The sequence below is a fragment of the Muntiacus reevesi genome, chromosome 10, assembly GCF_963930625.1.
Source record: "Muntiacus reevesi chromosome 10, mMunRee1.1, whole genome shotgun sequence".
NCBI classification, from domain to species: domain Eukaryota; kingdom Metazoa; phylum Chordata; class Mammalia; order Artiodactyla; family Cervidae; genus Muntiacus; species Muntiacus reevesi.
The window spans coordinates 32,439,839-32,465,069 of NC_089258.1; the positions used below are offsets into that span (position 1 = coordinate 32,439,839).

Here is a 25,231-nt window from a genome sequence, read left to right on the forward strand (position 1 = left end):
AATAAGCATTTCATGGTCAAAAAAAGTTTATAGAAGTTTACAAAAACTGTTTTGGCCATAGGGTTATTTTACCTTTCCCTGATAAAAATGCCTCTAGATCTTAAAAAAAAAAAAAAAAAAAATTGATCTAGTAACATTCATGGAGACAAGAGATTTTCAGATGAGCAAGCAAAGATCAGCAGTAGTTACAGAGTCCTCTATGCCATTAAAAATAACCACACACACACACAAATTCCCACTTCCAAAAGATCCTAAAATAAAAGATTAAAATAAATGACTGCTTAGACTCCCATAATCCAGTAATACTTTAAAGAACCTAAAAATAAAACATTTGTCTATGGAGAAGAAATATATAGGCAGCTGGTAACTATGTTACCCTTTAATTGAAAAGAACACAAACTTGGTTTGAGATCACACCTCATGTCTCAAGATTAGTATATTTGCTCCCTAGGGAAGCCAAAAACTGGAAAAAATGCTCCAACTCTGGTTTGGCATTGTACATATATTGTCTGTGTGTGTGAAAGAGAGAGAGAAAGGAGAGAGAGATATATATATACACAGAAAGATAGCAAAAGACAGCACTCACGCAGATATACCAACGTTTACTTGTACAGAGGGGGCGTGCCATTGACAAAGCTACTTGTAGGATGATTAGAAAAGCACTTTGTTTCTCAAAACGAGAAATGCGCCTGAACTAAAGGAGAGATGATCAGCAAACTTAGGGTTGTTCAGTTTTTAAAGCTATCTGCACATGTGCCTGTTATGCTGTGACTGTAACAAGTTTAGATGGATGGTTATGAGAAAGAAAAGAAAATATGACATCATTAGAATTACAGGTAAGACAAGGGGAAACCCAAAGTACAGACAAGAACACAGAAATATTTTAAGAGAGTACAGATGTCATGACATTTATTAAAAGGCATGCTACAATGCTATACTTGTTAGGAAAAGAGAGTAGAGATATCAATAGGCAGCAAATATATAAACTGAACGAAAATGGAATATACTGTAGTGTACAGAAGCTTTAATTAACCATGCACTACACACTTAGAAAATATGTTTTTTAATATTTTGTCATCTCTTTGCATTTATAACATGATTCACTTCGACAAACACAGAATCCTTTTCTTCCAAAGCCACAAACCGTGTTACAAATGAAAGCTGGAACTGCAGCTTATCAAAATATACAAGACAATTGATGTTTTATATAAAACCACTTTATATGTCAACTTGTTCCCCAAAACCGCTTTTTTCCCCCCTTTTTTGGCCTGGTTTAAAAAAATGTTGTTACAAATATTTACAGCATTTACTTCTGTTAGATGAACATTCTTATAAACTGAAAAAGGGAATTTTATGAACAGACCACATAAAACACGAGACAATGTCAGAGGCTCCTAGCTGTGCTATTTTTTTTTCTTAAATACAGTACTGAAAATGCCCATTGAACCCTTATCATCTAACCCATTCTGTTCACATTTAAACTCCCATTTTCTCTAAGTAGTCTATTCACCGATAGGAAATAGAAAGTAAAGGCCGCTTTGCACTGGGTCTTCTTTCAGAAAGGAGCTTGGGAAAAAATGCTTAACAGAAAGGAGTCAAAACCAGAACAGTCAGTCTTTGGTCAGAGCAATGAGGTGACGTTTTGATGCAAAACTCTGCTTGGTTAGCAATCTTTATAATTAGTACTTTTTGGATGTGGGATGAATTTTTTACAGATCTGGGTATCAGTGGTAAAGGGAAAAAAGGCCAGAGTATGATTTTTTAAATGACATCAAAAATACTTAAATATTTATTATTACAACTACTACACAGGTTCAAGAACTAAAAATAACCTAAAAACAACAACAACAAAAATCTGTTTACAGTGCTGATTTAAGCTTGCCATAAGCAGCTTTCAACCATGACTATTATCACCAAGGTCACTGGGCCAGAAAAATACCCCTGTTCTCTGGAACATATGCCTCAGGTTACAGAAATGAAGATGACTACCACAAAGACTTACAGCAGCTCTGTCCTTGGACCTGCACATGCTATGAATATTATATGAGGAAGGCAAAAAGTATAACTGAGACTTCATTTTACAGTTACAACTGTTTCCTTGAAAGAATGGTCTGTGGGATAACATTCTTTTAAAATTATATAGTATGCATTTCCTGAAAACCAGAATATTGATACTACCACCTAAACCTCAAATAGGAAGAAAGAGCAGTTAAGACTACTGAAGAAGGCACATAAACTTTGGTCCTGTTTCTTTTGTTTTTCTCCCTCTAGAAAACCCCCCAAACTGATATTTCAGTAATTTTTTATTTTTTAAACCATTCACAACTAGCTGTTAAAATTTGCTCTGAAAAAAGACTGCAAATAGTCTTCTAGATAATAACACAGCTGAATTAAGAGACAGCTGAATTACATTTTCTTTAAGGGAAAAGTTTTGTGCAATCTAAATGGTATTTCTTTTTAGCACAATAGTAGATTATTTTAAGTCTGGCAGTTTTATTCTTGTTAACAACAGATCAAGACAAAGGAAAGGTTAAGAAGAATGCTTTTACCCATAGTCATGGTGTCTTTTTGGTTTTAAAAATAGCAGTACACAGTAGTTTTTCTAAGAGAGAGCCTGACAATTTGGCAAATAAGGTTTTTAAGTGACTCACTGGGGACAGGGGGACACATACTCTTGAGCTTGTCATCTTTCGTCCAAAAAATATTTAGTGGGAACATAAGGGGAATTACATGATAATACAATCAGTGTATAACCTGGCTGCTTAATAACATGGAAGTTTCCAAAAGTTTATATAAAACTGAACAGAGACATTCAAGAGCGTTACTACTAATCAACTGAAGCAGAACCTATGATGACCATACTGCTACTGCTACTAAGTCACTTCAGTCGTGTCCGACTCTGTGTGACCCCATCCCTGGGATTCTCCAGGCAAGAACACTGGAGTGGGTTGCCATTTCCTTCTCCAATGCATAAAAGTGAAAAGTGAAAGTGAAGTCACTCAGTCACATCCGACTCTTCGCGACCCCGTGGACTGCAGCCTACCAGGCCCCTCCGTCCACGGAATTTTCCAGCAAGAGCACTGGAGTGGGTTGCCATTTCCTTCTCCAATGCATAAAAGTGAAAGTGAAGCCGCTCAGTCGCGTCCGACTCTTCGCGACCCCATGGACTGCAGCCCACCAGGCTCCTCTGTCCACGGGATTTTCCAGGCAGGAGTACTGGAGTGGGGTCCCATTGGTGGAGCCAAAGAAACACTGCTCCCATAAGGAATCAGGCAGGCAAAAACTGTGTCTCTAGAAACTATGAGATTTGTAACTTTCAACAACAAAGTCAGAAACATGACTACAAGTAACTTAGCCTCAAACAAAGAATTTAAGGCATTCCGTAGGCACTACTGGGCAATTCTGATACTCTCCAGTAGATTATCAAATTATTAAGCTTATTTTCCTATTTGTATCTCACACAAAACACAATTTACTACTATGCAAGTTATTTAAATCTCAAAACTTTTTGGCATAAATTGCTACCATTTAATGTGTACTGCTATTTTTTTTTTTTCAGAGTTCCATACTATAGGTTTTTGTTAGTTATTCATTTTGTACTGCTATTTTTAAAAGTCCTGAATATGTATAATTTGTGTCAAAGTCAGACACCTCCAAAAATAAGACAATTCTCCTGGAAATAAAGTAAATAAACTTTAAAATAGGATACTACGACAGCTCAACAACAACAACAAAACATTGCTTAGAAGATATCAACTAACTGCATGCCAAAACAAAAAATACAAAGATCTAGTTTTTTCACTGCCCTGATATTTTTTAATCTTTTTACAGAAACTATGTCAACACAAATACTGTAGACCTCTATAATTCAAAGAGCAAACAGCCCAATATGAACAACATCCATGTGCTACAGCTAATTTTAGACACAAACTGATGGTTTCGAACACAGTTTTAAATAAGAATATCTCACTTTTCCAAATCTTAATTTGATTAATGTTTTTGGTCAATAATTTAAGATGTATGTAATGTACATATGTATGTACAACATCATAGGAGTGTATGTATGTATATACACTCATCTATACACACACACACACACAAAGCCCTGAAAAGGATTCAAATGTTCTCTCTCAAATATAAAAGGCCATTTCCTACTTCAAAATTACATTCAACACCATTTATGATCTCCCTTCTGCTACACTTCTGCTACACTTACACTGAATGTTACGAGAATCATGAATTCAAACTACACAGTGATTTCTAACTCAAAAAGAAAAAAAAAAATCCAATTTAAAATATAACTGAAAATTACAATAGCGCTTGTAGAGAAGGAAGAAAATGAAGCAAACTTGGAGTGATTTCTTAAAGAAACTGGTTTTTTCTCCCTTCCCTCTTACTCAGTGTTTTGGTAAAAATATATTTTATAAGTGAAAAAAAACCCAAAAACCTAGATATATGAGTACACCTACCAGCCAATACTAAAACTGATCCATTTCAAAGATCTCAATTTAGTGTCCTTCATATTCTTCCAACTAACTGTTGCTCAGCGTTGAGGGAATTTTGTTTTTGAACAATCCACAATCTTTTGTATTCTCCAATATTTTTGCAAATTTTTTTTGTTAAAATTTTCCTGTTTAATTTAATGGCTGGAATATAATAAGAGATTGAGATATTCTTTTAAAAGGTGAGATGAGCCACTCTGAGAATCTGAGAAAAGTGAAAAAGGGGTAGACAAAAATGACCCTTTTAACAAATTCTGCTTTAAAAAATCTACTCAAGCACTGAAGGAATAAGTAATCAATGCAAAGTATCTAATTTAAAAGAAATAATTTTACATTATACAATCACTGAAACAACATTAAAACATATGCTTACATTCAACTGAAAAGAGAGGGACAGAGTGTGAGCAAGAACCCACTCCTTCCCATACTGCATATATGTGGGCCCGCACTCAGAACTGGAGCTTCATTAACAAAGAAAAGCAAGTGCTCACTTGGGCATATGACAGAAACCAAGCAGTCCTGAGACAAATCCTAATGGGTGATAAAGATTAGACGAGATCCGGAAACGGAGACTGCATTGTATAGCCCCAAACTGGTATGCTATCAGCGCAATGACCACCACTGGTCACGATATGAAGAGGCCTACAGGTGTGCACTGAGTTATTCCCAAAACCATTTAACCCTTCCCCACCCCACCTCTACACCAAAGCACCAAAAATTTGAATAGCAACTATTACTTCTTGAAAATCACTTAAAATTGCGATTGAAAAAACAAAACAAAACTTTAAAAGTCTTGCCAAAACAAGGAAAGAGAAAACAAATGCTCACCAAGCCCACAATATAGCGTTTAAGATACTTGGATAAAACTCTAACCTATTATATCATAAGCACATAATAAGGCACATAATAGGAAATTAAGTAAATACACAGCAATTCTGAATAAGTATTAGAGATTATAGTGGTACAAAAAACCCTTGAGATTAATTTTTTTTCTAAAAGAAGACTTTACCAAAAATAACTTTTAAAAAATCTGTCAAACCATATGATAGACCTGAATATTTTCCTTAAGACTGTAAACTTTTTTTTTCTGAAAACAACTATAAAAAAGTAGTTTATAAGTAGGATTATTTTTCTTTTTAAATTTTCCAAGATCATATTACTAGGCAACTGTCATTGTGAAATTTAAAACATGATTTTCCCGAATAAAATTAATTATTCTGAGACCTTAATAGATCCTGGTTGGATTCCACATAATTTCCTTGGAGACAATTGAGACATTTCATTCTCCAAATAGTTTCAAAAAGTTAAAGATATGCAAAGGAGTGTCTTACAGTGGGAAAAAAAAAAACTGAAAGAAACCATGCGAGTTTATCAATTTGCTTCCAATACAACCCAATTTATGTATAATAAGTATCAATATATGCCAAATAACTGTTATAACTTATAAGAGAACATAGTTTCCTACAGGACTCAAATTTCTGAATCATAAAGTTAAAAACTTGGTTGTAGGTCATTTAAATTACTTACGTCAAGTAATTTTAAAAGTCTATAGTTTAAATTTTTCAAAGTACAAAGGAGTTTAGAAATGTTGTATAAGGCTGATCTGGACCCAAATTAAAAGAAAGTCTGTCCTCTTGAAATCCAATTTTTAATATAGGGAATTAAATTACTGGAAAAAAATTGTTTTCCTGAAAATTATTTTCATTTTAGAAACAACGGTACACAGGAAAAACACGCCTCTGATGACGTACTGGCAGAGGGGAGAAATGGGAAAAGAGAACATCCCTTGATTTTTTTAATATACTTGAACATCAAACTCAGAAAGAGTTATTTTTGAAAAAGAGGCAGAATTGGTCTTGAGCTGCTTCAGTCTATGTCTGAAGGTTTTACTGAAATTATGGTCCAGTCTTAGGAGAAAAATTCACAGAAAAGTCAGATTGTAGATTTTGAGAAGGAAACTCTGAGGTGATGATTTTCTCCAAGGTCATGGTTATGAAGCTCAATGAGGGCCTGGATTGCTTCTTCCACAGATCCCAACTGAATGAGTGCCATTTTGCGATCTTTCCTAAAGTGGCAGAAGAAACAGAAAAAGTACACAGAATTAATTTTGCCTACAAACCTCTTCCCTAACCCTAGAAGACTTCATTAAATTACCATAAATATTTGCAAACCATGTTAATGTATTTTTTAGAAGAATGGACTTACTGGAAGAATTTAAAAGCCTTCACTGAACATCCAGCTTCTGTGAAAAGATTCTTCAGGTCATCTACTGTAACAGAGGGGCTGTGAAAACATCATCACAGAGACAGTCAATTATCTTATCCCTAGTTTTCAAATGAAGCTAAGATTAACTCCTGACATCATCAGGTCTCTAGAATATCTCACATTACAAAGAGCATAAAGCCATGCAATGAGGACATGATTTGCAAGTGCCCTTAGAGATCTTCAAGGTTAGGTTTCCGTGATGGCTTAGTGGTGAAAAATCTGCCTGCAATGCAGAAGATGCAGGAGACTTGGGTTTGATCCCTGGGTTGGAAGATCCCCTGGAGGAGGAAAGAGCAACCCACTCCAGTATTCTTGCCTGGAAAATCCAATGGATAGAGAAGCCTAGTGGGTTTTCCATAGAGTTGCACAAGAAAAGAAAAAACGTTCAAGATTGATGCATGCATGTCTTCAGACAATGGAATTTTGTCTCAATTCTTTTGCATAAGACATGGGCAGTATCTAAAGACAAGAAAATCTTTCTATATTTACTCTTTCAATGGGATTATTACCCATATGGCTTTAGTACCTAACTAGTACTTCCAAACCCCTTCCCTAGCTCTGATTTGTCTTCTATAGTCCACTACTAGTCCAGTATATTTTTAGTACTAATCCAGTACCTTTTCAATTACTTTCAGGATAATTATGAACATGTATATGTGCCAACCACGTTCTAAAAGAGCCCCCAACTACTCTTGCCTCCCAGTATTTATACCTTTTGGGTACCCCTCTCCCATACAGAATAAGGATGTCCTCTGTTAAACCTCAGGGTATTACAGAAATGACACGTGACTTCTGAGGCTGAGAGACTGTGATTTCCACCTTGCCCTTTCTTGAATGATTATCTTTGGAAGAAACCAGTTGCCTTTTCATGAGGACAGTCAAGGAGCCCTATGGACAGGTCCTTGTGGCAAGGAACGGACTAAGCATATGAGGGAGCCACTTTGGAAGTGGACTCTAGCCCCAGTACAGCCTTCAGATGCTGCTATTTTGTGGGAGAATTAGCCAAAACCTAAGCCACTTCTGGATTCCTGACTCACAGTAACAGTTTGAGATAAAGAACATCTACTACTGTGCTAAGCTGTTAGGTTTTGGAGTGATCTGTTACATAGCAGTGGACAACTAATACAGTGGTCTACCACATGACAGTCCGTTGACTAAAAGTAGACTCCTCATTCCACAACAACCAGCAAGGACGGGCTTACAGAACAACAACTGGCTCTGCTAGGAGACAGATCTGAATTTGCATCCTATTGGTCATTCACCTGGAATGTCACTCCTGAGTAAGTTACTTAAACTGAGCCTCTAACTTTCAGTGTTAAAATGAAACTAACAACCTTTACTACAAAGGTTATTAGGGATAAACTGCTACAGAAAGAACACAGAATGGTGGTTACCAGAGACAGCGTAAAGAGAAACAGACAGAGATTGTCTAACTGGTACAGAGCTTCAATGTGAGATGATGACAAGGATTTCCAGATGGATACCAGTGATGGTTGCACACTATGAAAGTACATAATGTGGCTAAAGTGGTTATGTATTTAACCACAATTTTAAAAATAAGATTATTATGGAGATTAAATGAGGTAATGCATGTTAAGACACCAGCACAGTGCCCAATACCTGGTAGATGGCTAAAAATATATTAACATACTTTCTCTCTCCTACCTACATGTCCAGTGTAGGCTAAAACCTGAGACCAGCTCCTGGACAAATGTCCTTAAGAGGGAGCCTGATTTAGTCTTTAAATATGTGGCCTCTCTCCCTCATTCTGTAGTAATGAGGTGCTAAATTTTAGATGCACATAATTGAGATTTTTTTTCTAAAGCTACTCCTCCTGTTGCCTGGAAGGTATAAGGCTTGAGCCACTGCCCAGTTCAGATGCAAAGTTTCTCCATGTGCCCAACTGGAGACTAGTGAGGAGCCTGGGCATTCAACAGTATTTTGAATAATTATTTTCTGTTCCTATTCAACGGCCATTCTCATTTTCAGAAATGTCCCAGAACTGTACCCTTTTCCACTCCCTTTTAACTTTTTCCAAAGTTAAAAGTCTTTTAACTTTTCACACACATGACCACATACAACTATACCCCCCAAGCTTTTACCCTTTCTTTCCAAAGCTTATCCTCCTTCATGTTATATAAAACGGCCATCTTTTTTGGTCAAGGATTTCACAAATTAAAACTGGGATTTCCAGTTTTATATTTCTTAGCCTTTGATGATCATACAGCCTCTAGTCTAACAATTCAGCTTTGTCATACTGGCTCAAAAGCAGCCATAGCTAATACATAAATCAATAAATGTGGCTGTGTTCCCTGAAACTTTTTCGTGGAAGATGAAATTTTATGTAATTTTCTCAAATCACAAAACATTCTTCTTTTGTTTTTCCCCAACCACTGAAAATGTAAAAACTGATCTTAGCTCATGGGCCTTACAGGTGGATTTGGCCCATGGGCTGTAGTCTGTCAATCTCTAAGCTAGATGATGACTAAAGAACAAGTCTGCTACAACACTGGTTACTACAGACTGGTTATAAGAAAATAATTTCTAGCTTTTAGATATGTATGTGGCTTGTAGGTTAAAAAACAGAGAATTCAGTTTTACCAAATTCTTGCATGCATGCTCAGTTGCCTCTGACTCTTTGTAACCCCATGGGTTGTAACCACAAGACCAGCAGGCTTCTCTGTCCATGGCACCTTCCAGGCAAGAATACTGGAGAAGGTTGACATTTCCTACTCCAGGGGATCTTTCCAACCCAGGGGCTGAACTTGTGTCTCCTGCGTCTCCTGCACTGGCAGGCAGATTCTTTACCACCGAGCAACCCGGGAAGCTTACCAAATTCTTAAAAACATAAATTATTTGATTTTGCTATGCTGGTTACTGAAGGGTCTTTACTTCTACAGAAGGATGAATAAGTATGTACCAATGGAATATTTCTACATAAATGTAATTTTGTCCTTCCATAACTGAAAGGTAACTAGCTGCTAATTCCCTGTTTGGAAAGAAAAATTTTAAACACTGCTACCTTTACTTTTGGAGTGTAAGTTTAGATAAACTTCTTAAGAGATGATGGCAAATAAATCATCTGACAAGAAATTATTGAATTTCTACTACTACATTAAGAATAATTTGTTTTTATCTCCCCAAACCATATACCCTAGGTTATTAATCACTGAAATGAATAGTAACAAATTAAGATACATACGGGATGTTGGAAAGATGCAGAGTAGCTGATGGGGGGAAAATATTCTGGAAGTTTTTAGAGCCAGGTTTTTTAAAGCGATGCAAAGGACTATTGCTAAAATCCTTAGTCAGACCTTGGTCTTCTTGTCCCTCTCGAGGAAGCTGAACTGCTTGATGCTTGGACAGTGTAGCACGAAGCACTTTCCCATAAAGTCTCTGACCGCTCAGATGGTTCATTGCTGGTGCATAAGAAGAAAATAAGGAAATTCTGGGTATTAAGGTAGAGTCTCTGTAAAACTATCATAATTCTTTTTATTTAGTCATTTAAAATTATATTGTCAGTTTGAGGGCTTAAACAGTTTTAAATTTAAAAACTCTTACATATGAAAATATATTAAATGAGTTTTTTATTTACCATATGAGTTTTCATTTACCATAATGAAAAGCAATACAACAAAAAATACCTATTTTCCTAGCAGAGTGCTAAAACGTTTCAGAATGCCTGAAATATAACATGAGCTCAGGAAATGGCTACTGAATAAATTACTCTCAAGTAAAGCTTTTTAAAATAAATATCTGACTAGTAATATTTCAACAGCCACTATAAAAATGAATGGTGAGATAGCAAAATGATACTTTCTTGCACTTTTAAGCAACTTTTAAGCAACAGTTCTAGAAAACTTAGAAGGAAAAGAAACAAGCAAACAAATAAAATGAAAGAAAACAAGTCATGTTTATTAGTTTAAAGCTAATGGAAAAATCTAGAGTCAAAGTTCTAAACATCAATGATAAGTTCAAACAGATAAATGAACTTCAAAGAGTTATAAACATCTTTAAATCTTAAAATGTAAGCAGATCCAAATAATAATGCAGACACTGACATAAAGAGGAACTCTTTCTACTTAAGCCGTAAGTTTACTTCACAGGAAAATTCACATACAAAAGGAGCATATAATATGCACATATAATAATGACTATTATTAATCACTAGTACCTAGTTGAGCTTGATTTGCATCTGCCATCTGAACCAATGCATTTTCTTTCTTATTAAACATTATCTTCACTCGATGTACATCACCATATACTCCTAATTAAAAAAAACAAAACAGTTTTTTAGTGTTGACTGTGTAATGTTCAATTAATTTTAACAATATATTTAAAGAAAGCTTCTTTTCTCATGCTATATGCTTTCCCTGAGCAATTTCATACATATGCTTCCAAATTTGTATCTATATTCTAGATTTATTAATCCCTTCAAGTGGATGTCCCATAAATACTTCAAGTTTAATATATTCCAAACCAACTCATCTCCCCTTTTCTGTCCCCTCCTATGTTCACTAACTCTCTTGATAAACAGTATCATCATGCATGTATTTGCTCTGGTCAGATACCTGGGAGTCATCTTTTGACCTACTCCTTTCCTTAAGTTCTTACATCCTATCAACTACCAGTACTCATTGATTCTATGGCCTAAATATCTCTCACATTTGTCCACTTCTCCCCATCCTCCCTATCACTGAAGCTATTATCACTATTTCACAACTGGACAATCACAATAGCCTCCCAAATTGATCTCATTACATCCAATTTTTCTATACTAGTGTTCCCCAAAGTAGGACCCACATCCCCAAAAGCAGGCAAAATGAATTCACTGGAGTGTGGGAGGATAGTGAAAGTGAAAGTGAAAGTGAAAGTCATTCAGTTGTGTCCGACTCTTTGTGACCCTATGGGCCATACAGTCCATGGAATTCTCCAGGTCAGAATATTGGAGTGGGTAGCCTATCCCTTCTCCAGTGGATCTTCCCAAACCAGGAATCAAACCAGGGTCTTCTGCATTGTAGGTGGATTCTTTATCAACTGAATTATCAGGGAAGCCCGAGAGGATAATAAGCTGTTATTTATCCTGATTTGTTTATATAAACCAATATGAAAAACTACATTTTACTAATTTTCAACATATAGAAGAAATTATAGGTGGAAATTTTCTACAATGTGAAGGACATTTTCCCATTTTTTCCCATTTAGTGTGCTAAAATATATTGCAGTTCATGTGGAACAGGGCATCACCAATATCGTAAAAATAAGATCCTTAAACAGTAGCACAATTACCACACTGTGTAACAGGATGGGAGAATAACTATGACAGTTCTCAGGTCACACAAAGGAGAACTGGTTATCTTATGGGCAAGCCCCTATGAGCAACTAAACTGAGAGATGAACAGTAGCTAAAAATATATATATGTAAGTATCCCAAATTTGCTATCCTTTTCAGAAATGACAAGTGGCTGAAATATTGCTGCTCATTTGCTCAGTAGTGTCCAACTCTTTTGCACTCCCATGGACTGTAGCATGCTAGGCTTCCCTGTCCCACCTGGCCAAAATAAACGCCCTTTAAAAAATAATAAACAATTTGTATTTCAAGCTGAGGGTGATTTTTTTTCTAAATTAGTGAGAAATAAGCTATTTTTGGAAAGAAATGTGCTCTGGTTACTAAAGAGACATATGAAAATTTATCATGAACACATGACTTTGTTACTGATAATCATATAAATGTGTCGTGAATTAAAACTATTATAGAAACTATTATAGGAACATGAGTATGAAGTATCTCTGTGGGGTGACAGAGATGTTCTCAAATTGAACTCAGGTGATGGCTGCACAGCTCTGTACATTGACTAAAAATCACTGAGGTGTATACCTAAGTTAGTGAATTGTATGGCTGTAAATTACATCTGAAAGATGCTGTTAAAAAAACCTATTATCCACTCAAAAAATTTGAAACAATTTCTCATTCTATTAAAAATTTTTCCAAATGAAGATTATTAGTGAGTTTTTAGCCCCATTATTCTAATGCAATAGATTTCAAGATCAACTAATTTAACAAGAGGAAACATGGAACCTTTTCCACATAAAATACATCAAAATTTAGTGGATTAGACTAAAAAATTAGTATCCTAATTAGTACAGCAACAATGCAACACTTTCATTCATATCACATTTTTATATTTTTCAATTAAAAGGTTTTCTTGGCCATGCCACGTGACTTGCAGGAGCTCAGTTACCCAACCAGAGACTAGACCCAGAATCCAGCAGTGAAGCACTGAGTCCTAACCACTGAACTGCCAGGGAATTTCCTTGTGTATCCTAATGAGCTATCTTTTTCAGTTACGACTACCATGAAGTATGAAAATAAAGTGAATTTAGAATCAGATTTTGGAATGCTGATTCAAAGTGGAAAAGGTTTTTGAAAATAATGAAGCATATTAAATCTTATTTCTCACTAAATGTTAATAAGATTTTTATTTAAAAAACTTTGTAATAAAAATCTTTAAAATATTAAACATTGCTTACTTCATAGTTCTTGTATTTGTTTGTAATATAACACTATACATAGAGTACAGTAAAAGATTCATGAAATTTATGATTAATCAATCATATATAGAGTATATGTTACATTTTTTTTTTTAACTTAAGTCTAGGGATTATTTTAAAATCTGAATCTCATTATGGATTCCCACTGTTCTTAGGTTAAAGACCAAGCTCCTTAGTGTAGTTTACAAAGCCCTTAGTGGCCCTGTCCCTGTTCGTCTGTCCAGCTTCAACACGTCTCACCCTTACCCTCTCCACTAAGCTTCCTTCATTTCCAGGTTCCGAGAGCTCTGCCTCTCACTGCTAGTATCTGTGAAAAGACATTCACCCTCCCTTTCTGCCTGGCTAACACAACACCTCCTCATTTCTCACAAGTCAGCTTAACTATCATTTCTCTGTACATCATATTTGATTCCCTCAGCAAGGTTAGGTCTTCCAGCTGTATGTTCTGATTACAATCTCTATTTCCTTATAAAACTTTGTTCTATCTATAATCACTTAACAAATCTTCGTTGTTATTCCATCCTGTGTCAAACATACTAATTGACAGACACCAGTAGTAAGTATTATTGAATGATGCAATGGGCTCAATTCACATCATAGCTAATAATAATAATTTAAAAAAAAAAACCAGTAAAGCAAAAGAAATTACTTACCAAATAGTATAAAAAGTCCATGTGGTGTTATTAGCTGTTTGAAAAGGAGAACACAAAATATAAGGGTCTCATTAACTAAAAATTTTTTAAAGTTTACTTGTAAAAATGAGAGTTGACTGTGTTTCAAGCATTGCTTTTTTACATGCTTCTTATGTGTACTAGTGATAAACTTTAATACAAATTCTTAAACATTTCCATTTGAATTCAACTCGAAGTCAGAAGCTACAATATTTCCTCCTGAAAGACTTTTTACATATGATACTTTCCAACTCACATCAGGATTAAGATTGGTGACAAGCAGAACAGAATTTCCTGGCATACCACCAGCCCCAGGAATGGCCATCCTTCCAGTGACAGCGGAGGAGGTGATTGCGAGGGGGCCGAGCGCTCCGGGACCTAGTCCAGCTGGGACCGACAGACCTTTACAAAACAGCAGAAGCATTTCACATTCTAGTTATCTGGAGAATTATAACACTTGATGCAACTTAAGAAAATAAATGAACACAAAAGCAAAAATAGAGAAGAAAACGTTTCAAAGCTACCGTAAGGATAACAGAGGTCAATCCAGACTCTGGACGTAGAGTTTCTCATTTGCTGACATTATCATACTTAATACTCTATTATTTATATAACACTTTGCAGACCAACCAAATTCACCAGTCTTAAAGCCATGAGGTTTTTTAAAAGGGTCTATAACTACCAGTACTCCTTCTATTTCTTGAAATAGATATATTCCAATACATTTCTCTGAAGCAGATATAATTTTCATGTTGACTTCTACCATTATACCATATATATATGTGTGTGTGTTTACATATATATATTCTAAAAGCCTTTCAGCAGAAGTCACATATATGCAAACTAGGTAGTAATGCATGTTCTAAAACTGGACTGTGGTAATAATGACTATACAACTCTGTAGATTTATTAAAAATCGCTGAGTTGTATATCTAAAACAGGTAAATTGTATACATATATTCTGCATGGGGGGAAAAAAACATTTTGTAAACTTATAAAACATTACTACCATCAACAACAAATTTATGGAATTCAATATTATTTTGGAGCAAGAATTTTCAGAGCTCTCTATTCCCCTATATACTGCAGAAACTACTGAAAGCCCTACAATACTGGAATACTGACACTACACACAATACCCAAAACACTACACGTCTTCTCAAGGTTCAATTATTTGTATTCTCAGCTTAAAAACTGTCTAAGATAAAATTCCCAGTTAATGTAAAATGAGCCAATTCTTTAATGTATTGATTCTAAGTTCAAAATTCCTTATAATAGAATCTGGCCACTTTATCACAAATCATGTGTGTGCAAATACCCCTCTATTACACCTGAAAAGCCTTATCAACTCAGGAGCCCTCTTCCTGCATTTTTTTTCTCTTTCTTAATATTTACTACAGTGTTTTATAGATACAGCATATCAAGAAAAAACCCAAAATGAAGGAAACCATATATCGCTACCTCCAAATGTGTAGCTCTTGGGAGCTTCAAACACATAAACACAATGTATAATGCCTTCATTTTAATGAGACAGATAATATCACTCACTTAACTAAACATATGTTAAAATGTCTTAAAACTACCAGAAACCTAAAACTTTAATAAACCTCAACCTTTCAAATCACTCTTTCTTTTTAGTTAACTTCATCCCCTCTCCTGAAGAGAAGAGTTTCAATTCCCAGACTTAGAAAGGGAGGATACAAAGATCATTGTCAGAAAGTAGCTATGCTGCAGTTTAAAAGAGTTATATTCACAGATCAGCTGGAAGCTATAAAGGTAATATGTAGACTAGACTTAACACCGCATCACTCTTCCAATCATCAACCTCAAGTGTTTTCTTTAAGCACAAAACCATAAAGTATTTTTTCTCCTTAAGTTATAATCAAATTCATTTTGCTTATTATTTGGAAGAGTCAGAGTCATTATCAAAGTATTAACTGATTGCTCTCTCTCTTATTTTCACTAGCTAAAAGAAAAAAATGTGTATACATATATTTTTTTTTCTGAAATAAAACAGCATGCATATCCTCTATAGTAATCTTCCAAACCTATTAATTTTTTTAAAAAAGTACTTACAGATAAAATAGTAAATGTTTATTAATTCAAATGTTTGCTGTCTGCATGATTAGTACTGAATGCCATTATAGGCAGTAAGGGTAAGTAAGACAGAAGTCTATTTAACATGCAATTGAGCTGCTTATGATATCAGCAAGCAGCTCATCTGTTTTATATAATAACCAAAGAGACAAACCTAAGGTTATTTGATACAGTCAACCTATAGTTATCTGTGCCAATGGCAAGTATAGACAATGCAGAATAGATAACAGAATGAAACCAGAATTATTTATAAACAGAAGGAAGCTGTACAATCATCTACTGTCCACAAGCCACTTCCATGATTGACGCGGGTAATGCTTTTTTGGTAAATCCTTCAAACATGGTTATATCTTTCATTTTGATAATTTCCTAGGATATATAAATCATCAATAAGAAATCATTTCAACTTCAACTTTAAAAGAGTCACCTGTAGCTTGAGGAAATCCAATAGCAGGGGCAAATCCAGCAGCCCCTGCATATGGTGAGGAAATGATTCCTGGTGCACCTAATGGGGAAGAGAAGCTGAAATAAATACACTACCTTCTATAAAGATGGTTATCAACACAATAAAATGGCCATATGAGGATATATTGTTGACAAAGAGATTCTATTACGAGTAAAGATTTGTTCAACAGATGATCCTTGTTGCGTTGTATAAGAGCCTCTGCCACTTGCAGAAGCTAATCCCTTTCAACTGGGTTCAAGGTTCAAGACTACAGCTAGAATGTTATTAAAATTTCATTCTGAGTTATTAGTTTGCTACTTAGTTTTATTTGGTTTTGTTATTTAGGTTGATATTCTTGCCCTTATTTAGCGCACTGTTTCTATGTAAAAATCATCAAATATTCACTAAACTATACTGTACCTGTGGGGTACTGTGCTCATAAAAAGAAATAGGAAATCCTTGCCTTTGAGAGGCTTTACAAACTAAAATTATGAATTACAGAAGATTCACATGCTGAGGATCTAGAGGTTTAAATACAAATGTACTGCAAGTGGTCTAAGAAGAAGGGATTGCAAAGGATCTCTGTGACTGTTTGAAGGCTTCTCAGGAGGCAAAACTTGAGCTGGACGTTAAGTGAAAAGCAGTGCTTAGCGTGTACCAGATGCCAAACAAAGACTGATATTCCTTCTCCATTTAGAAGCCTGGCGACTGTGCACCATCAACAAATAGAGGAGTTAGCTCTAAATGGTGGAATCATTACTAGTAGGAAAACAGCTTGATTTAGGACAAGTTAAGGTCAAGGTGATAGTAAGACATTCAAATGGCAATGTCACAGTGGAAATGAGGGGGTAAACTCAGAATTTCTACCTACTACAAGATACAGATTTGTAAATCATCTATATAGAAATAAATGCAAAAGTCATATGAAGAAAAACTCCACTAAAAAGGGCAGAAGACAAGAAATGAAGAAAGCTAAAAAGAGAACCTGGGAGTACTGGTACACTTAAGTGGAAGAGGAACATTCCAAGAAAAAGAGAGAGAGAACAGCCTCAGAAAACAAAACAATGAATTATAGTCCCTCAGGATCAAGAGACGGAATTTCAGGGAGAGGGGTTCAATAAAAGTTAGGAGAGTGAGAAACATAAATGGGAAGCAATAGTTTTAGAGCGATAGTGAGAAGCTAGACTGTAAGAGTCAAAGGGAGGGATTTGTTTGTTTTTTTTTAAATGATAGGGTGATATGCGTATTTATAGGAAGTATGTAGGCTGTATTTTCCAGAGAAGTTAAAAGATCACCTAAGTTTATTCTCTTCATTAAAGAGAATTATTTAACATAATTTGTTAAATATGTGCTATGATTTATTAAAATAATTCAAGAAAATATAATCATAAAGAGACTTCAGGGACAGAGCTAGCAGAAAGAACTGACAATAAATGAAGACACAAAAATGAGAAATACAGAGTAACTGATGAAATAAGAGAAATATCACTGAAAGCACACGAGGAGGCAAGCATCCCTCTGGTGCTAAGGAAGCACTGAATAACGTGTCTAAGAATCTCTGCCCTTGCTAAACTTATATTCAAGTAGGCTGAAGATGATAGGTAAAATGATTCATTTTCATAACAACTATTTTAAGGCATAGAGGAAGACTCACCCAAGACACTTCAATATGGATATGAGTTACGAAAATTTACACTGGGAAGTTAAACAAAAGAAGAAATAAGGTTGCCAAGTATTCACTTGACCCTTCCATCTAACTCTGGCTAGTTACGTGCCTTGCAGTGTCTCCTGCAGAACACACATTTGTATGCAACGCCACTGCATTCACTCACATGACAGGAACACAGACTGCTATACAGAAGCCTTAGGAAGCATTATGGGTTTACACCAGCTCTCTGATTTCCTTCACCTTCTGCCACGAGAAAGCCACGTCTCAAATGGAGTGACACCTTCAGCCCAGACCCTCGATCAAAAAGACATGTGAGGGAAGTTTGCAAAAGTTGATTCACAGTTGTTTAGGTGTCAGTTATGTGAGAGGAATAAACGCTAATTACTGTAAGTCACTGAGATTTGTCAGAAAGGCAGGGAGGTGCTTTAAAAACAAAACAACAAGTCTAATATAAGTGGTTATGGCGGGGGAGTGGTATGAGGCAGAAGATATGCAGTAGGTTTGAGAGAAATGAGGAAAATTTTTGATATTAACTCTCACTGAACATTAAATAGCAATAAATGAAAGAACTGGCAAACTGTTCCAGGGCCAATTTTTAAATAATTGTTTCCAAGTACAAGAACATCTGTTAATATTTGACAAAAGAAACATTTGTAAAGTTTCCATAAATCTACATTCCTCAAGTAAGCAGGAGCAGAAACATTTTAGTAAATTAACCTGTTAAGACATTGGTTTACACAAACTTTACAGGAAAAGGTTTAAGATTTGAATAGCTATATCACAGGTATTTTACATTTGGAAAATGTATTACCAATAGCAATTTAGGTAATATAAATAGATAACATTTTTATCTATGAAATCAGTTTATTAGTGTTTCAGTGTTTCTCAGTGCTATTGTTTATAATAGCAAACCCTAAAGAAACAAGCTTAATGTCTAAATTGGAGAATCATTATATAAATTATGGGTCACTAGACAAAATACAGAGCCATTTGAAACATTACAAACAATATATATTATGGAAAAAAGGCACAATTATTATTTTTTTTAAATGTGGATATAGTAGCAGACTAAATAACAAAGACCAACCTTGTGGCAGATATGCCCAATGAACAGTAAAAAGATCTTTTTTAAAGAAAAAACCTAACAGCTAACAAGATGATTAAGAGTAACCCAGCTAAAAACCTAACTCTATCAAACAGCTTTGGTTTTATCATCCTCACGCGTAATGGACAAGATGCAAATCCCAAGGTTAGCCCAAGAGGAAGGAAGTCAACAGGAGACCTCCATGACATTAACCCAACAGTATAAACCCATCCCATTACCTACTCCTCCTACCTTCAGAAGACTACAAGGAAAGCTGACTTTGTGTCTAACAGAGGAGACAAAACAGTTCCTGAAAAGGTCTAACCAAAAGTAAATTCTCATGCAAATTTGCAGCCTAAATTCACATTTCTTTGGAATTCAAGGGAAAATTAACAAAATTATGGATTTAGATTGCAATGGTCCCAGACACAGATCCTTTGATGTTGCAAACAAGTAAATTCTTTCTGGAGGAATATACCACCTTGAGGGTAAGCCTCAAAGAAGTCCCAAGTTATTTCCCAAGTAAGTGAATAACTCAAAAAGAAGAAAGTAGAAAAAGAAATGTCTAACTGCAGAAAAATAACTGCAAAGACATCAGACATTGGAATTATCAGATGAGGATTCTAGATACTATGTTTGGAAAAATAAAAGCTATGCTGAAAAGTATCTATAAGGCAGATGATACTTAAAGAATAAAATTTCTAGAAATAAAAAGCACAATTACTGAAATTTAAACTTATCAGACAAGTTTAACAACAGATTAGACAAAGGTAAAGAGACCATTAATAAAATGAAAGGCCCTAAGGAATTATTCAGGATGCAACTCGGAGACATAAAGGAAAAAACAGGACAGAAAGTTTGAGATTCTCAGAACAGAGAAAGAGAATTTAACAGGTCTAGTCAAAATTCCAGAAACTAAGAAAAGAAATAGTGTGAAGATGGCATATGTGAAAAGATCATTTCTAGGACCAGTAAAGATAACAATCCACCAAATCAAGATGCTTCTAAAGGGTATGTAGTAATACATTATAGTAACTCTAATTTCCGTTTTGCTGATGACTAGGGGTGCTGAGCATCTTTTCATGTGCTTGCTGCCATTCATATACCATCTTTTGTAAAATATTTTTTCAAATCTTTTGCCCATTTTTAATGATTTGTTTTCTTATTATTGAGCTGTGAATTCCTTGTATACCTTGATATAACTAATTTGTTTTCTTCAAGTCTATAACCTTGCCTCTTGGTTTTCTTGATGGTATCTTTCAAGCCATTGAACTTTTAAAATGTTGATGTATATACAATACATAAATTATTTCCTTTTATGGTTTGTGCTTTTTGTGGTTTATCTAAGAAATGTTCACATATCCCAAAACTGCAAAGATTTTCTTCTAGTGTTTTTTAATATAAGATTTATGTATTTACTTATTGGTTTTGTTTTGGCCATGTCACGCTGCATAGCACGTGGGATTCCAATTCCCTGACCAGGGATTGAACCTGTGCCCCTGCGGTGGAAGCACACTGAGGTTTAGCTGCTAGGCCGCCTGGGAAGCCCCCCGTCCTAGGTTTCATTCTAGGAGTTTTTCAGGTTTAAGTTTACAGACAGGTCTAAGACCCTTTTCAAGTCAATCTGTCAGTATGGTGTGAGATACTAATCAAAATTTATTTTTTCCAACATGGATACCCACCTGTCCAAAAACTACTTGTTGGAAGATTTTCCTTTATTGAATTTTTAAACTAGCAATTTTGCTCAAAATCAACTCATCCTATACATGTGGGTCAATTTTAGACTCTATATTCTCTACTGGTTTATATATCTATCTTTTCAACACTGTCACCGTGGTTTGATTACTGCACTTTATGTTAAGTCTTGCATTTACTTCACTATTCTAGATACTTTTCCATTTCTACATAAGTTTTAGAAGTTCAATGCATCTTACTAAAGTAAGAGAAAAAAATTAGAATGTTTAGAGAAAGAAGAGTTAATCAAAGTTGCTGAATATGAAGTCAAGAAACAACAACACTGCATTTGTGTATTAGCAACACTTTGAAAACCTAATGATGGCTAAAATTTACAATGCATCATTCTAAGCTCTTACGTACATTAGCACATATAATATTCATCACAACTCTTACCAGTTAAGTATTATTATTATGCTCACCTCACATATAAAAAGACAGAAGTACAGAGCAGTTAAGCAATTTGCCCGAAATTACACAGATCAAAAGACTGGTTGAGAATTAGAATCTAAAAAGTACAGCTTTTAGGAATAATTCTAACAAAACATATGTAAACATACTTTTATTTGGAAAAGTCTTCAAACTTTACTCAAATACATTAAAGAATATACAAATGACAAAAAAAAGAATATACAAATGGAGAGATGCACAATGTTCAAAATCTGGAAGACTCTATTGTACAGATGTCGATTGCCTTCTAAGTGATTTATAAAGTCAATATAATCTAATTAAAATTCTAAGAGTGCTTTTTCCCCCACTTTGAGGACTTGAAAAGCTCATCCTAAAATTCCTAAGTGTAAATGGTCAAGAACTGCAAGATACTCTTGAAGAATAAGAGACTTAACTCTGTCAGATACTCAGACTGTGGTAATGACAAAAAGAACAGACCATTGGAGCAATGCCCAGAAAACTACTTATGCAAATATTAACCTAGAGTTAATGGTATGTGTTAACAATTCTGAAACTTTTTGTGTATTATAGGATTGAGCAAATGGGTAAATATGTTGAGGCTAACAGAAAACTAGATTTCTCATTCCTGAAGAAAAGGAATCACAATACGAAAAAAAGGGTGCTCAATTAGAAATTGGAAGTATCAGTTAAAATCTGCGGTTTTTTAAAAAGACACACACACACAGAGAAATGTATTTATGAAGTATACATACCCATCCACTTAAAGTTTCTAGAAGCAATGATACCCTATTATCAATGAGCATATATAATGCCTTAATACTGATTTCCAAATACTATTTTCCACTAAAAGGAACCAGGGCTCATTGGAGAAATGGCTGACTGCAGTGCTAAGGCAGGGAAAGTAAAGAAGATTTGACATATCTTCTGCCAGAAAGTAGTGAAGTGTGCATACAATGATGAGGACATGTCAAAAGGCCACAGAAACTTGTATGAAAGGGCTCCCACTGGCCAAATCTGGGACAGTTTGAACATAAAATGAAAAAACAATAATGTGAAATCACTGTCCCTAGAATAAGAATTTACAAGTCCATACTAATGTGAAAAAATAAATAGAATGAATAGTAAATAAGTTATACAGAGCTAATGCACAGTATAATGAATATAGACAATAATAGTAAAATTATGTAATGGGATAAATATCACTTATATCACGAATCATATTACACTATGTAAACATAAAGTACCACATTATAAACCTTAAATTCACATAAATGTAATAAAAATGAATGAATGGAGTGGTAAAAAAAAAAAAAAAGTCCTTTATAATAAAATTCCAGCTACTAAATCAGGAGGAAAGGTGAAATTAGCAAATCACCAATACAGCAACAACCATCACAGTGACAACTATTTTAGGCAATGGATATTAAAACTAAAGTGTGAAGGACTTCCCTGGCAGTTCAGTGGTTAAAACTTTGTCTTCCAATGCAAGTGATGCAAGGTCAGTTCCTGTTAGGGGAGCTAAGAACCCACATGTCTCCTGTCCAAAACTCCAAAGCATAAAACAGAAGCAATATTGTAACAATCAATAAAAACTTTAAAAATTGATCACATCAAATAAAAATCTTAAAAAAAAAAAACAACAAAAGGGTGAAAAGTTTTAAGAAATAGGCTGTTTATATAGTCTCAACATATTATCCCTACAAAAATGTGTTTTTAATTACAAAGAGAAAAACAATAAGAAAACTGGAAGAAACCACCTTAAGTAATCAAAGTTAACATCACCAGGAATAGGATAAACTGGCAGCATTCATGATGTAATGAAATGAGAAAGATACAACATTATTTCAGCCAAAAACCCAGACACGCACATTGGGATACATTCTATTAAATACTCAACCCTGAACTCTTCAAAAATTTAAAGGTCATAAAAGACAAAGAATGAGGAAATGTTCCAAATTAAAGGCCTCCACGAGACATGACAAATTAGCCTGATACTGGTTTGGATCCCTACTAGAAAAAACATTTTCTTATAAGGAACATTATTTTCACAACTGGCAACATTTTTAAAAGGTCTATGGATTAGATAATGGTATTGTATGAATGTTAATTTTCTGATTTTGATATTTACGTAAGAATGTCCTTGTTCTTAGAAAATATACAATGAGTATTTAGAAGGGACATCATGCCTGGAACTTATTTTCCAATGAGTCAGAGGAAGAAAAAAATACCACACACATACACACAAAGAGAGACGATAAAGTAAATGTCGTGTGATGTTAATAGTCAGAGAATCTAAAGGATATAGGGGATTCTTTCAACTATTCCTGCAACTTGAAGTACTGCAATAAAAAGTTACTAAAATACTATAAACTTTAGAATATTCTAAGTGTTTATAATATCAAAGTAATAAAGGATTTTTTAAACATGGCACAAAAACACAAACATAAAGGATATGGCAAATAAATCTGGCCACATAAAAATACCATGAAGAGAATGAACTAATAAGCCAAAACTGATAGAAACTATTTGCAACATGTAAAACCAACAAAAATACTAGTGTCTAGGATATTAAAGAATTCCTACAAATAAACAAGAAATGACAAGAAACTAAATACAAAAACAGGCAAAAGAATTAACAGAAAATTCATAAAGAATGGCCAACAAACATAAGTTCAACCTCATTGATAATTAGGAAAATTTCAAAGCAGCACTGTTCATAATAGCCTCAAACTAAAATAACTCAAATGTCTATCAATAGTAGCATAGATAAACCAACCATAATATTATTCATACAGTGGAAATCTATACACTTGACAGTGTTGAAAATGGATATGCAAGAGCCACATATGTGAACATAGATGAATCAAAAAGAAAAACAGTGTGATTCCGTTTAAATAAACTTCTAAATATAGGAGAAGAATTTTTAGCACTTAGGGCTGCATAATTAGTAAAAAACCAAAACCAAACCACAGGAGAAAAGCAAAAAAGCAAAAGCAGGGCTACCATCAAAAATCTGAGACCACAGTTATATTGGAGCAGGGAGAATGGGAACACAAGAAATGAGAGGGGTACAAACAGTGCTTCTACAGTATGTATCTACATTTTATTCTTAATCCGGGTAGTATGGAAATTTAACACTGTATTCAGGGGCGTCCTTGGTGGCTCAGTGGTAAAGAATCTGCCTGTCAATGCAGGAGGATCTTTGATTATAGGAAGGTCCCACATGTCACGGAGCAACTAAGCCCATGGGACACAACTATGGAGTCTGTGCTCTGGAGCCCAAGAGTCACAACTACTGAAGCCCATACGCCCCAGAGCTCATGCTCGGGAACAAGAGAGTAGACCCTGGCTCGCTGCAATCAGAGAAAAACCCACACAGCAATGAAGACCCAGCATAGCCGTAACTAACTAATTAAATGAAATTAGTAGAATAATGTTAAACATTACATGAAAAACTAAAAAATTATTTAAAAAATTATATTCACATATTTTTACAAGCTTTATGACTAAATCAGGTCAGGAAGACCACAGAATGCTTACAACTTAGCTCTAAGAACCTGAAAGGGTAATCTTTAAAAGGAAGAACAGCTAATGAAGTAAGGAACAGAGTCCTGAAAGTGTAGCATTTTCGAAGCCAAGAGAAAAAAAAGGAGGGAATAGTGAACCATGTCAAATATTTGTGAGAGGCAGAGTAAACTTTCATACAACACCCAAAGGTATTCTTCTCTGTTTGATAAATTACTTATCTTAGGATGTACATACTGTTTGCAATGACAAAGGACTTATTAACAAAATAAGAAA

The 25,231-nt window shown here is 34.8% G+C and overlaps 1 protein-coding gene across 7 annotated transcripts in view; it reads right to left on the reverse strand.

Annotated features, from left to right (window-relative positions):
• Positions 1–879: 879 nt before the first annotated feature.
• Positions 880–25,231, reverse strand: part of PTBP3 (polypyrimidine tract binding protein 3) — an 87,832-nt gene continuing 63,480 nt past the window's right edge. For 6 of the 7 annotated variants that reach the window (XM_065947614.1, XM_065947613.1, XM_065947612.1 and 3 more), the window contains 7 exons: positions 16,515–16,592; positions 14,247–14,392; positions 13,973–14,006; positions 10,942–11,034; positions 9,970–10,186; positions 6,708–6,785; positions 880–6,567 (listed from right to left, as the gene is read on the reverse strand). In XM_065947614.1, coding sequence (XP_065803686.1) covers positions 6,435–6,567; positions 6,708–6,785; positions 9,970–10,186; positions 10,942–11,034; positions 13,973–14,006; positions 14,247–14,392; positions 16,515–16,592 — 779 coding nt within the window. In that variant the 3' untranslated portion in view covers positions 880–6,434. The remainder of the gene's footprint in view (positions 6,568–6,707; positions 6,786–9,969; positions 10,187–10,941; positions 11,035–13,972; positions 14,007–14,246; positions 14,393–16,514; positions 16,593–25,231) is intronic. The other variant, XR_010664652.1, reaches the window with a different exon arrangement.